At 45.6% G+C, this 12,241-nt stretch overlaps 1 protein-coding gene across 1 annotated transcript; it reads right to left on the reverse strand.

The window, feature by feature from the left end:
• Window positions 1-296: 296 nt before the first annotated feature.
• rbm15 (RNA binding motif protein 15) lies at window positions 297-5,417 on the reverse strand. Its single transcript, XM_063215236.1, has one exon. It carries the CDS (start codon window positions 5,269-5,271, stop codon window positions 2,647-2,649), a length of 2,625 nt encoding a protein of 874 aa, XP_063071306.1. The 5' UTR covers window positions 5,272-5,417; the 3' UTR covers window positions 297-2,646.
• Between the last annotated feature and the right edge of the window lie 6,824 nt (window positions 5,418-12,241).

Consider the following 12,241-nt stretch of genomic DNA (forward strand, 5'->3'; position numbering starts at 1 on the left):
AAAACTTCATTCTGTCAGGCTTTGGTGCAATGAAGCCTATCTGTTAATAATCAAGGGAATTGACAGAATACTGCTGATCCTTGTTTTCTGAGTTGCAGAAAAGTGTAACCTTCAAAAGATCACACTCCTTTAGTGCTCTGTGAAGGCACTGACTGAACGTCGCTCTGAAACAGCGTTGTGGAGCAAATAAAAGGGTCAACGGGGTCGGGAGATCCTGAACACTCCAGTGACAGGGGGCCCAGAGCCAGAAGACAAACCTGTAGACCGGCCGCCAATCTGCCATATCTGGAGGAGCGATGGCTGTCTGGATCTGTGCATGTTCAAACACACAACTCACAATTGCCTTCCTAATGTGCAGGACAGGTCAAACAAACTGTTGCTCCTCCAATGGAAGACACTGACTTCTCTCTTCCTGGAAGAAGAAGCAACAAGTGGCAATGGCTGCAATGTCATGCAACAAGGGTCAACACAGATAAAAGTTGTCGGGCGTTTCCCACCCCCCTTCTCCACTCTCTCCTTTTCTGTCTGTCTTGTGTGGGCGTACATCCTTTTGTCACAGACAGAAATGAGGGGGGGGGGAGGCTTGGCAACACCAAACTGAATGAAAAGGTCACAAAATGGCCGTCTTCAACTCACTTCCATAGCAGAAACAGACGGATTTTCCATCGAAAGAGAAACAATTTATTGACACTGAGACAAAATCAAGCAAGTGCCAGATGCACAGTTTTTTTTCTTTGTGTGATTGTTGTGAACAGCTACTTCTTTAGTCGCAAAATGGAAAGACGGTTTCCATTTTTTTTCTTTCTCTCTCTCCAGAAATCAGCTGTACAGTTAAGAGCAAAATGCAAACTTCCAATTAGAACATGGGTACGGTCGTGATGACATAACCAATTATACAATGCAAGAGCAGTCCATTCAGTTAGGATTCACACTGACATTTGTTAACTTGAGTTTGCTCTCTGCGTAAATGCATCAGACTGTCCAGAATGAAGTGTTCTTTCATTTTTTTCCCAAAAAAAGATACTTCTAACTGTCCACTGTCCATACAACAAGTAGACACACACAAACGCACACACACACTTTATATATACTTCTCTTTTTTTAAACAAAAGGTTAGGTGGGGAAACAAGACATGGCAGTGGTTTACATGACCATGAAATGACTGCAGGGAAAAATATATAATTTTTGGATGGCCAGGTCTTTTATCACCCTTTACATAATCAGTTATCTGCATCAAAAACAATCTAAAGTGAGCAAATGTCAAGGGCAAAATAAGAGCATGTCTTACATTGGTGTCCTATGTTGTCTTATATTAGTTTGAACTCTGTATGCCTAATTAAAATAATAAAATAAAATAAAAATCTTAAGACCTTCATCCAAGATTGTTACGAGGAGAAATTTCACTAATGCTGCTCAATTGGGGAGTTAGTCTCATCAGCCTGCTACTTAACTGGTCATGATCCTATGTGACGTAGGATTTGTTTAAAAGACGTTTTTAAAAAAAGACATTTAAAAATACCAACAAAAAACAATAAAAGAAGATGCTTAGAAAATACAGCGTAATCAAAAAAAAAAAATCAAAACCATTTCTCTATTCTTCCAAATAACACATTTTTGAATTACCTAGTCTTGTTTTCACGAATTGAATTACTTTATTGAAGTAAAACCTACAGCAATTTCAACATGGCTAAGTCCATCTTCTGAAGCGGCCTTATCTTAACGGGATATAATTAGTTGAAGGAACTTTGTGATGCCGTGAGATCACACACTCAACACACACACTCACATATAGACATCTTCTACACACTTGACCAAAGGTTTGTAATAAATTCTTCTTGAAAACCCAATATCAAATTAACCCTCTGTGGTGATTACACCGGAAATTCTAGTTCAAGTTGATGAATCAACATCGTTTTTGTTTTTTTAAATAAATATTTTAAATCTCATGACAATTTGTAATGATTGAAAGTGATTTGAGCCCTAACACTCTTCAATAGATGTACAATTAAGAATACAGTTCCAAATAAACCCTTTTACCCTGTTTAGGATTCATCAAATGATCATCTCAAAGCTCCCCAGCCACCCAGATCTACAAGGTCAGGTTCTAGATGTGGCAATTTGGAAATACCTGCTTGCAACCGACTTAACTGAAATAAGAAACAAAAAGCATGTATATGAAAACAAACTGACAGAGTAAAGTAAAATGACATCTCAGGACTGTTACTATGAGCACATTAGGAAGATAAGGCAGCCAAGGGTGCACTGACTGCTGCAGACGACAACGTTTAGTCTGAGGGGTTAATCTAACCTTAACTGTGCAATGAAGACCTTTTTAGCCAAGTGTTACACTGTCAGAAAAAAGAACCTACTCAGCACATTATTCTGATGTACAGTCACCATTTACAATGTCTTCTGTACAAAAAAATGTAGCCATGCATACAGACCAGAATTATTCCCTAGACACTGGACTGCTGAAACCACTGTGTTGCAATGTACTTCTCCTTTTACTCAAGTGACAGGACACTGCAAAGTTAACTTTGACATTCAAGACTATACTCTAGGACACAGCTGCACTCTATACATTACAGGCCATTTTTTAAGTTATTTCTTCAGTCATTTATTTTTCTCTTACAAGTGTTAACTATTTTATGACGCTCCTCGTACTATGATCATGACCAGGTAGTCTTCGTCTGTTTTGGCCAGGGCTTTAGCAGCAGTGTCGAGAAACTGCTGGGAGAACTCGCACGGAGGAAAGGCATGCAGGACTCCCGCGTTGTCCTTGTCTCTGCTGCCCCCGACAGGGAGGCTGATGACGCCGGCCGCCTGTTTCTGCTTGAGATAGGACACCAGGTTCCTCAGCGGCCGCTCCGTCGAGCTGCCCGTGTCGCAGGGGCCCTCCTCCCCCTCCCCCGAGCTGCCGGGCACGGCCAGCAGCACGGAGTAGCCGCCGGGGCCCGCCACCTTGATGCGCCGCGACACCTCGTCCAGCTTGGGCTGGTCCAGACGGAGACGCTGGGTGATCTTCAGCTGACTCACCTGGCCTCCCGTGTTGCCGTCCACCAGGAGCCGGCTGGAGACCCCCAGGTCCCCCTCCAGCAGGTGCATGCTGGTGGGGAAGCTGCTGTTCTTGAGCTGCAGCATCCCGTGCCAGGCCAGCGACAGCTTGTGGCCGCCAGAGCCCTGCTTGGACTGGGCTGTAGTCCTGGAGGAGGAGGACGTGGAGGAAGGGTGCTCTGTCCGCTCCTCGCGTTTGCCGGGGCTCTTGGTGGCCTCGCTGGCTTTGCGCTTGCGCTCCCTTTCGCTGATGGTCTCGACGGGGCTCATCGCTCGAAGTCGTTTTTCGCCGGGCTGACAGTCGAAGCTTCCGCGCCGATCGCGTCCCCCTGCCGCAGGTGAGGGCCTGTCGGAGCGAGCCAGCCTGTCGTTGTCGCTGTACCGGCCGCCGTCCCTGCCGCTGCTGCCGCCTGGACTGCGCTCCATGGAGAGGCCGTGGCGCCCGCCACCACCCCCCCGGCCTCGGAGGCGCTCGCTGCTGTCTGGTGATCGCTCCAGGTGTCGCCCATCTTCCAGCAGACGCCGCTTCCTGGCTTGGTCGCGGTTCTGCAGCTCCCGCTCCCTCTCCAGCGACCACGCGTCCCGCGGACGCCTCTCTCGCTCCAGGTGCTCCAGAGGCTCGAAGGGAGCGCCCCGTGCGCGGTCCCGCACCGCCGGGACAGGCCATTCAGCAGCAGCTGGGGGGTACAGTGGGGTGTCGCGGAAGCGAAGCGTAGGCGGAGGGGTCCTTTCTCTCACCCGCAGGGCCTCGGGCCCCGCGCGATGCACAAACGTCTCTGCCACAAGGTCGTAATGTGGCGGAAGGGGCAAAGGCTGCAGGTACTGCTGCTGCTGTTGGTATCGGTGCTCCGTGTCTGCGAAGTCCACCCGCAGGCGCCGGTCAGGGCCTCCGAGGGGAAAGCCGCGCATGTGGGAGCAGGCGGCCTGTGCTGCGTCCAGGCTCTCGTACTGGATGTAGGCCCAGGCGTCACCCTTTCTGTAGTCTATGGTCCTGATTGTGCCAAAGCGGTCAAACTCCCTGGCCAAGGCTGCCAAGGGGACCCAGGGGCCCAACCCCCCCACCCAGAGTCTGGTCGTTGGGGTGGCCTTGCCATATCCAATCTTGATAGAATTGCGGCCCACCACTTTGCCAGACATGCTGAGCTTGGCACGGTGAGCCATGTCAAGGTTTTCAAATTTCAGAAATCCATACGTACTGTTCTGGCGTGGTGCAGGGCGCTTGATGTCAACCTCAGTGATGACACCAAATCTGTCAAAAGCCCGCCTCAGGTCACTCTCGGTCACTGTTATGTCCAGGTTACCGAGAAACAACGTCCTGTTGGCCCTCTGGTCGTCCTCTGGCGACACGATATCCTCCTCCCTGAAAGCAGCAGCAACTTCTGGGATAAAGGGCGGTCGAGTCCTGGCATCATACAAGGAAAATTCCCTTTCTCTCTCTAAATCTCTGGGAAGAGGAGGGGGTGGCGGAGGTGGCAGGCGACCGAGGGCAAGCTGCTGCAGCCTGTAGTCTCTATAGCCCAGGCCAGTTGGTGACAGCGGTCTCTGAGAATGCAAATGTCTGTGACCAGGAACTGCAGTATAAGTGTCTTTGTCTATTGGCGAGCGGCTCCTCCGCCTGTTGATGTACACTGCCTCGATTTTGAGTGGCCTGTCATGCAGAACCAATTTGCCGCGGGCGTGTTTTGCAGCCTTGGCGTCATCGGGCCTTCTAAAGTTGACAAACGCCACACGCTCGTCGTTTACTCTACTTATTTTTATGCTCACGTCTCCAAATTTCTTGAACTCCAGAAATAATCCGTCCTCTATCTCTTCGTCGCTCAACTGAGAACCAAGATCGCTTATTTTCAAAGTCTTGTACTCACTTTCGTTACTCGGAAGAGCCCTGGCGTCTCCGCGAGAGTTAATGCGAGTGGTGGCTTCCAAAGTGAGGCCGCTGTGGTTCTTGCTGCTACTCACACCCGCAGTGATATTAGCATAGCTGTGGTTACTTCCAGAACGATTTGAAACGTGGCTGTCGATCTCTCGGCTATCTCGTTTATCACCGAGTAAAGTCCTTCTCGTTGAACTCATACCTTTCATCGAGTTATTGCCGTTGTTGCTTCCAGACACCGAAAGGGTTCCCATTTTCTTGCATGATGGGTGGCTTCCTCCCCTGTCTCGAGATTCATCCAGAAGACGTGACCGCTTTTTAACTGGCGAACGTTCTTTGCCTTTCATTTTGTATAGCAAAGACGTCTTGTAGTAATGATTGTATTTGTGCCGTGCGTATACTAAAGATCTGAATTGACAAGGAATAAATGTTTACCACTGCATTACGGCCGTCCTAGCTGAACGCCATTTTGAAACTATACGCAGCTCCACCCGCCCTTGCTCTGTGAAAACGGGGCTGGAAACATGGCTAAGCTTTTCATTGGTCTATTGATACGCCACTCAATACGGGAAACTGGCTACGTCATACTTACGCAAACAGAGAGATTTTAGAATGAGAGGGGACATATGGCGGCCATCTTGGTGACGCCTCCGGGGTGCTATTTCGCGATTAAGTAGACCAGATCTGAGAGTCAATGGGAAAAATGAATGGGGAAACTGAGTATAGGACGGAGGGGAACCCAGCGGTTGTGAAAACCATATGGTTGAAACGACCGTGAAAAACTGATCAATCTAGACTACTTGGTTGTGTCATACGAGTCAAAATAAAGCTTTTTGAGTCACTTTTCTCACGTTTTTTTTGACAGAGCGCAGGCGCAGTAGTTCCATAACGGCACGAGAGCAACGGCTTTTCACAACTGAGCATGTGCATAATTTCGCGTGCGCCGATGCAGCCAGATGATTGGATCACTGGCAACGCAGCTCAGCAGGCACATTGGCTCTTGTTACCAGAAAGGCGGGAGATGTGCGGGTAGACGCCATATTTGCGTTACGAATCTTCACCGTTAATTTCTATGTACCTGTCCTATCTCCCCTTACTAGAATATTTCTGACGCAAAGACTTGGAATTCACAAACGGCTGCGTATCGTGTGTACGCGTCGACGAGAGCACAGGAAAGACAAAATGGTTGCCAGCCACTTTAGTGGGTCATCATGTCCATTTCCCATATATTTTTAACAGTTAATCTCTGTTCAGACTTTGAGATATATTATGGATAGGCACGCACTATCAAAGGATAGGCAGTCAAACCCTACCTGGATTGCTTTACGCCTCTGGAACAGTTTACCTCCCGATATTAGATCTGCTCCCACGACGTCTGCTTTTAAATCTAGACTTAAAACCTATTTATATACATTGGCTTTTGATTCATAAATTTTAGTTTCCTTAATTTGTGTTGTTTTTATTGCACCGAATGTATACTTTTAGCCCTGAACTCTATAGTTTTAACTTCCCCTTCATTTTTGTATCACTATGTACTCAAAGTTTTCTAGCTCCTTTTATGTGTCTTATATGCTGCCAGTGCTGCAACTGTACATTGTATGCAGATGTTTTATTTCCTCTATATTGAAATGCTATGTGCTACTAATATGTTTTACTTTTCTTTATTTATCTTGCTATTTTTATTCTAACCAGCCTCTGTGCAGCACTTTGGTCAGTTTTGTACTGTTTTAAATGTGCTTTAGAAATAAAACTTACTTACTTACTTACTTACTTACTTTATGGTTAGTCAGTGAATCAACCATAACATTAGAAAGAGGCTGAGGGTGCTGTCCTCGCCTGTGGCCTACAACTAGCCTACATAGCAAATAAGACCATCCATGGGTGTTATTTTAGGTGTGGATGGGGGCATGTCCATAGCATGTTTCAGATTAACCTATCTTTTCCCACCACCTTTTCCAAAAATATAATGGACAACGATAGGCCTAATCATCCCCACCACTTTTAAAGCCAAATAGGCCTAGCCTATAGGTTTCATCTTTGTAGGCTATAGGCCTACCATCCATGACTTCGGTGAGGTGTAGGCTAACTTTTCGTTAAGTTAAATGGATTTTTTTTTTGCCCCTTCTTAATGAGCCTGCCAGACCTAACCGGTTTTACCTGATAGTCCTGCTTTCATTCCCCATGGACACCATCACTGAATGAAAGTATGTGGGATCCTTCCAACGGCCCAATGGTCATATCACTAAGTGTGCATTCCAATACGCGTCCTTGCATCCTTCACTTGTGCTTGTGGCCTCGCTCCGCCTCCTGGCCCCTCCTCTGTGGAGAAAACAATTTTCCCAGCTGTTAGCCTAGCCACAACAACATTTAGGGGACTGGTTTTCATTCATCATCCCAGTTGCAAACAAGAAAATGACTTTACAGTTGAGTTTTTGCAAGATATTGATATATAATGCTGTTGTCAGTGATGTCATCATGACATATTACTTCCTGGTGTGAGGCCACAAGCATAGATGTGTAAAGACGTCTTCTATAGGCCTACACATCTATGGCCACAAGCACAAGTGGAGGACGCAAGGTCGCATATTGGGATGCACCCTAAGACTTTTTTTAGGCTCAGGTCCCACCCAAAACCTTCTCGAAAACCCAACCTCATTGGAATAGTTTCTAAAGCTAAGTCAATAACATGGTCATATAATATTCTAAACCACAATGTAGGCTACACCTCTATGCTCTACCCGTAGGGTCCCACGGCCCTGTCGGAGCACTTCTCCAGTGAGCTGTACCTGGAAATGGACATGGACATGAAGATGCCCTTCCTAGAGATGGACTTTAAACCTTTCTCCAGTGGTTCTCAAACTTTTCCCATCTTTCCCCCTCCGGAGGGTCTGGATGCAGTGGAATGCAGATGTGTGTTAATTTTCTATGACAATTAATAATATAATGTTTATAATTATGTGTATAATGCTTAGAACTTATTGGCGAGACAGGAAATCCTTAAAAAAAAAAAAAAAAAAAAAAAACATGTCACACGCAGTGGAGGCATTTCCCAAAAACTTACAAGTTCATAAAGGTTGGAGCAGGCTTCACCCATCATTTTTTTTTTCTTTTGAGGGTGCTGACCAAAATATTGTAAAACTGAAAAAAAAACCAGAATTTCTCAGTTTTCCTGAGCTAGTGTTAGCCTGGTTCACACCAGATGGTGTGTGTCAGAGCCGTATATAGAGAGAGTCTGGACAACTATGGGGTCGAACGTTCGAGCTATCCCGCTATTTTGATTGGTTCTGGGCTGGTCACATGTTTTATGGACGCCATTTTCGTTCCCCACGCTCCCATTAATGAGCATTATCAGATATAAAAAACAACGCTTCACTATAATATTATAACATTATTATTATGACAAACTGTTGTGCATATGGCTGTAGTGCAGGGCCGGGTCAGGAGAAACAAACAGCATCGTTTAACTCGTGAAATAAACGGAGGATTTGGGACATGCTATAAACTCTCCTTTATGGATTAAAGGTCAGAATTAATAACCGGAAAGCAGCAGATTTCTCCGTGTCGTGTGAGGTAAACGTATTTTCCCCCTTCGACTTTTGTTAACAATTACTTTTGAAAGAAATAAATATGATGGCATGGGGTTATGTTTCTGTCATAACTTGAAATTCGCTTGTCAAATCTTAATTGCCACCTGTAAATGCTATACTGTGAAAACATAACTTTGCCCACCAAGTTATTATTTCTGTCGCGCTAATAAGGTCCTTTCCCCCTGCGATTTAAACTCATGTCCAGTCTCATACTATGCATATCCAGACTGCTACGAGCATCCAGACTCATCCTACAGTGACCTGCAATCCTGATTATGCACTGCTGAGCACATCGTTATTTTTAATCTAGGCCTACTAAATCTCGACACAACGTGAAACTTTGGCGCAAGTATCACCAGGGTCCCTGTACATGAACTTGACCATCGTTGTGAATATTATTTATGTACATTACTTAAATATCGACTTTGACGTTGGCTGTACCTAGGCAACAACAACTCGGCAACGCTTGAATGCACTGCTGAGCACATCAAAACTATGCCGACAAAACCCTCTTTTAAGCAAACCCCTTCTATACGAACGAACTTGTTAACGTTTGTTTTCATATGTTGGGATCTTGATAATACTACAACCCAAGTTTGATGGTCTATGAAGCCTTATTTGTATTTTAGATCCAGCGATTTTGACGGTATGCTGCCCATAGGGTTACACTGTAGAATCCTCGCCGTGGGGAACGAAAATGGCGCCATGATTCGAGTTGGCCAGACTCTCTCTATATACGGCTCTGGTGTGTGTGTAGCTTTGGCGCCCCCTGGCGGAGCAGAGCTACACACACTACCGTCTGGTACGCAGCCATAGAGCACGCTCCGTCTCCAATGTAGTGTGTGAAGCTCTGCTCCGCCAGGGGGCGCCGAAGCTACACATACACCGTCTGGTGTGAACCAGGCTAAGCTAGTGTTGCCACGGAGGTAGTATAGCCTAAGACCTGGAGAGAGTGAAAAAGTCCCGCCCCCAGACATTTCAATGCTAGGCTAGTGAATTCAGCCAAAATTGAACGAATTTTCAGCTTCCAAAATGGAGTTTCATGGAGCTCATTTCCGACGCCAGTTTACTCAGCCAGTTACGTGCCATGTTACTGACTGACAAGAAAGCTAGGCCTATATGGAAGACAGCATTGGAGGTATTATAAGGTGCCCAACCACAGACCTGTAAAGGTCTGTGTGCCCAACACTAAACTCGCCAATCATCATGAGCGAAGTGGCGTCGGAAATGAGCAAATTTGTGAAAATGGCGACAAGGAAGTGCCTTGCTAATCGGCAAAGCTAACCAGCCAAATCCTGACCCCCTGGCGATATTTTTTTTCCTAGTAGGGTGACGCCAGAGGTGGCCTCTGATTGGTCGAACTTCCAGAACGGCAAGACTGCAACACATTAGATGGGGGTGTTACAGGAGAGTCTTGAAGCCGCAAACACGCCGACACTCGCCACACTTTTGATATGTGCCTAAACCTAAACCTTCCCTAAACTTAACCATGAAAGCAATGTTTCTTATTCTTTACTTTTGCCAAGAACGGCGATATAAGCAAGGTATTGGCGAATTTGATGCGAAATTGTGCCCAGACCAAAACCCATGTCTAAACCCTAACCTGTCACAGGAAGTTGTGAAGGTTGACCAATGAGAAGCCGAGTTTGGCCATCTGTGGCGTCCCTGTACTAGGAAAAAAAAAATAGCGACCCCCGAGTGTAGCAGAGCCAAAGATGTTGCGTCACTGCGAGGGCGGAGCCTCGGTAGGTGGTATAATGGCGTAGGGATATTTTCTTGCCACAATTTGGGCCCCTTAGAACCAATTAATCTTTGTTGGAATACCACCGCCTACCCAAGTATTGTTGCAGGCAGGTAGGCAAAAGGTGGTCCAACTCAGCACTACAGAGGTGTACCTAATAAAGTGGCCGGGGAGTGTCAAGGTTCCATACAAACAGTCCACTTGCTGTTGGGACCTCACACAGGGCTTGCAAGTGAGGTTTTCTCAGGAGTGGTCGAGATAGTTTGGTTCATCTGGTAATGACCCATTTAATTCAATAAATGACTCGTAAATTAACTCAAACATTGCCTAGTATAGTGCATCTTTAAATGCATCAGGAGACTGGAATGTTGGACCACTTGTGACCAATGCCACTTCAAAAAGCTCCTGGAAATGCTCTTGATTTGTTAAAACAAGTGGGAACCCTGTAGTGGGTTTCTTAATGGGTGACAATGTAGTTGTCTATACAACGAGTAGACAAGAGGTAGATGGCACAATTAAAAATGCCTAAATTATGAATGCTTTAAAAACATATGATTTGTTGTAAGTTTTAGAACTGCTTGTTCAGGCAGATTTGAGTTCCCCCTGGCAAGGGAACTCCACCCACTTTGTCGGGAACCAATCAACCGAACATCTCCAACAATCTGGGGTAGAGGCGTATTCAAGGCAGTGACATGGTTTAAGCAGAGACTTTCTATTGGGACTAAGAAAATGTTTGGTTTAAACTTTGGCTCAATCTTTTCTGCCCTCGACCAGTAGCAAACCAAGGTAGGTCAACCATGCCATTTGGGAAACGTTAATTGTTATGGTCTTGATCAGACCAAGTCTCGAAGAGATTTGAAAGTCATGATAATCAGGCTAATACCACCAGCCTGAACCGTTGATGCAAGGCAGGGTGGATCCATGCTTTCATTGTCGTTGACACCAAATTCTGACCATTCCATTGTGCCGCAGAAATCAAGACTAATCAGACCAGGCAACATTTTTCGGATCTTCTAGTGCCCGATTATGGGCAACCTGTGCAAATTGTTGCCTCATTTTCCTGTTCTTAGGTAACAGGAGTGCCACCCTATGTGGTCTGCTACTGCCTCGAAGTTTTGATGTGCTGTGCATTCAGAGATTCTCTTATGCATACAGCTGTAACGAGTGGTTATTTGACTTAAAGTTGCTCGCATCAGCTCAAAGCAGTATGTTCATTCTCCTCTGACCTCTGGCATCAAAAAGGTATTTTTGCCCACAGAATTGCAGCTGTATATTTGTTCTTTTCCAGGCCATTTTATGTGTGATGAATATCCCAGTAGATCAGTTGTTTCTGAAATACTCAAACCAAGCCCTTCTGGCACCAACAACCATGCCAAGCAAAGCAAACTCAATAAACATTCTTCCCCATACTGATTCTTGGTTTGAACTGCATCAGATCATCTTGACAACACATTGAGTTGCCGCAATGCGATTGGCTGATTCGAAATTTACGTCAATGCCAGAAACAGTTGGAAAGGTGTGCACCCACATTGAGTTGCCACAATGCGATTGGACAGAACAGTTGGAAAGGTGTGCCTAATAAATTGGCCTGTGAGTGTGTGCTTTCATTATGATACATCCATTCAAAAAATCGTTAGTAATGTGGTTAGTAAATCATTTTAAAGGTCCAAAAAGATGTACCAACAGGAAAAATGGACACCGGTGACTCAAAGGAACATCAGATGGTCGAACCTGTAATACCCTATAACAGGGGTTTTCAATCAGTGGTCAGCGCCCCTCTGGTAGTCTAATGCAGTATTGCTGGAGGTCTGGGACTTCGTGTTACTTACTGTAACTAGGCCTACCACAAATACATGTATGCAAAAACACTTTACTTGACGCCTGTGTCATAAGCATGTCATTACAGTGTCATAACAGTGTCATAAAAAGACAATAAATAGTCATAGACAGGTCATAAATATTATGTCCATGTCATAAACATTCTATGAC

This window comes from Engraulis encrasicolus, chromosome 14 (genome assembly GCF_034702125.1).
Source record: "Engraulis encrasicolus isolate BLACKSEA-1 chromosome 14, IST_EnEncr_1.0, whole genome shotgun sequence".
Taxonomy (NCBI): Eukaryota; Metazoa; Chordata; class Actinopteri; order Clupeiformes; family Engraulidae; genus Engraulis; species Engraulis encrasicolus.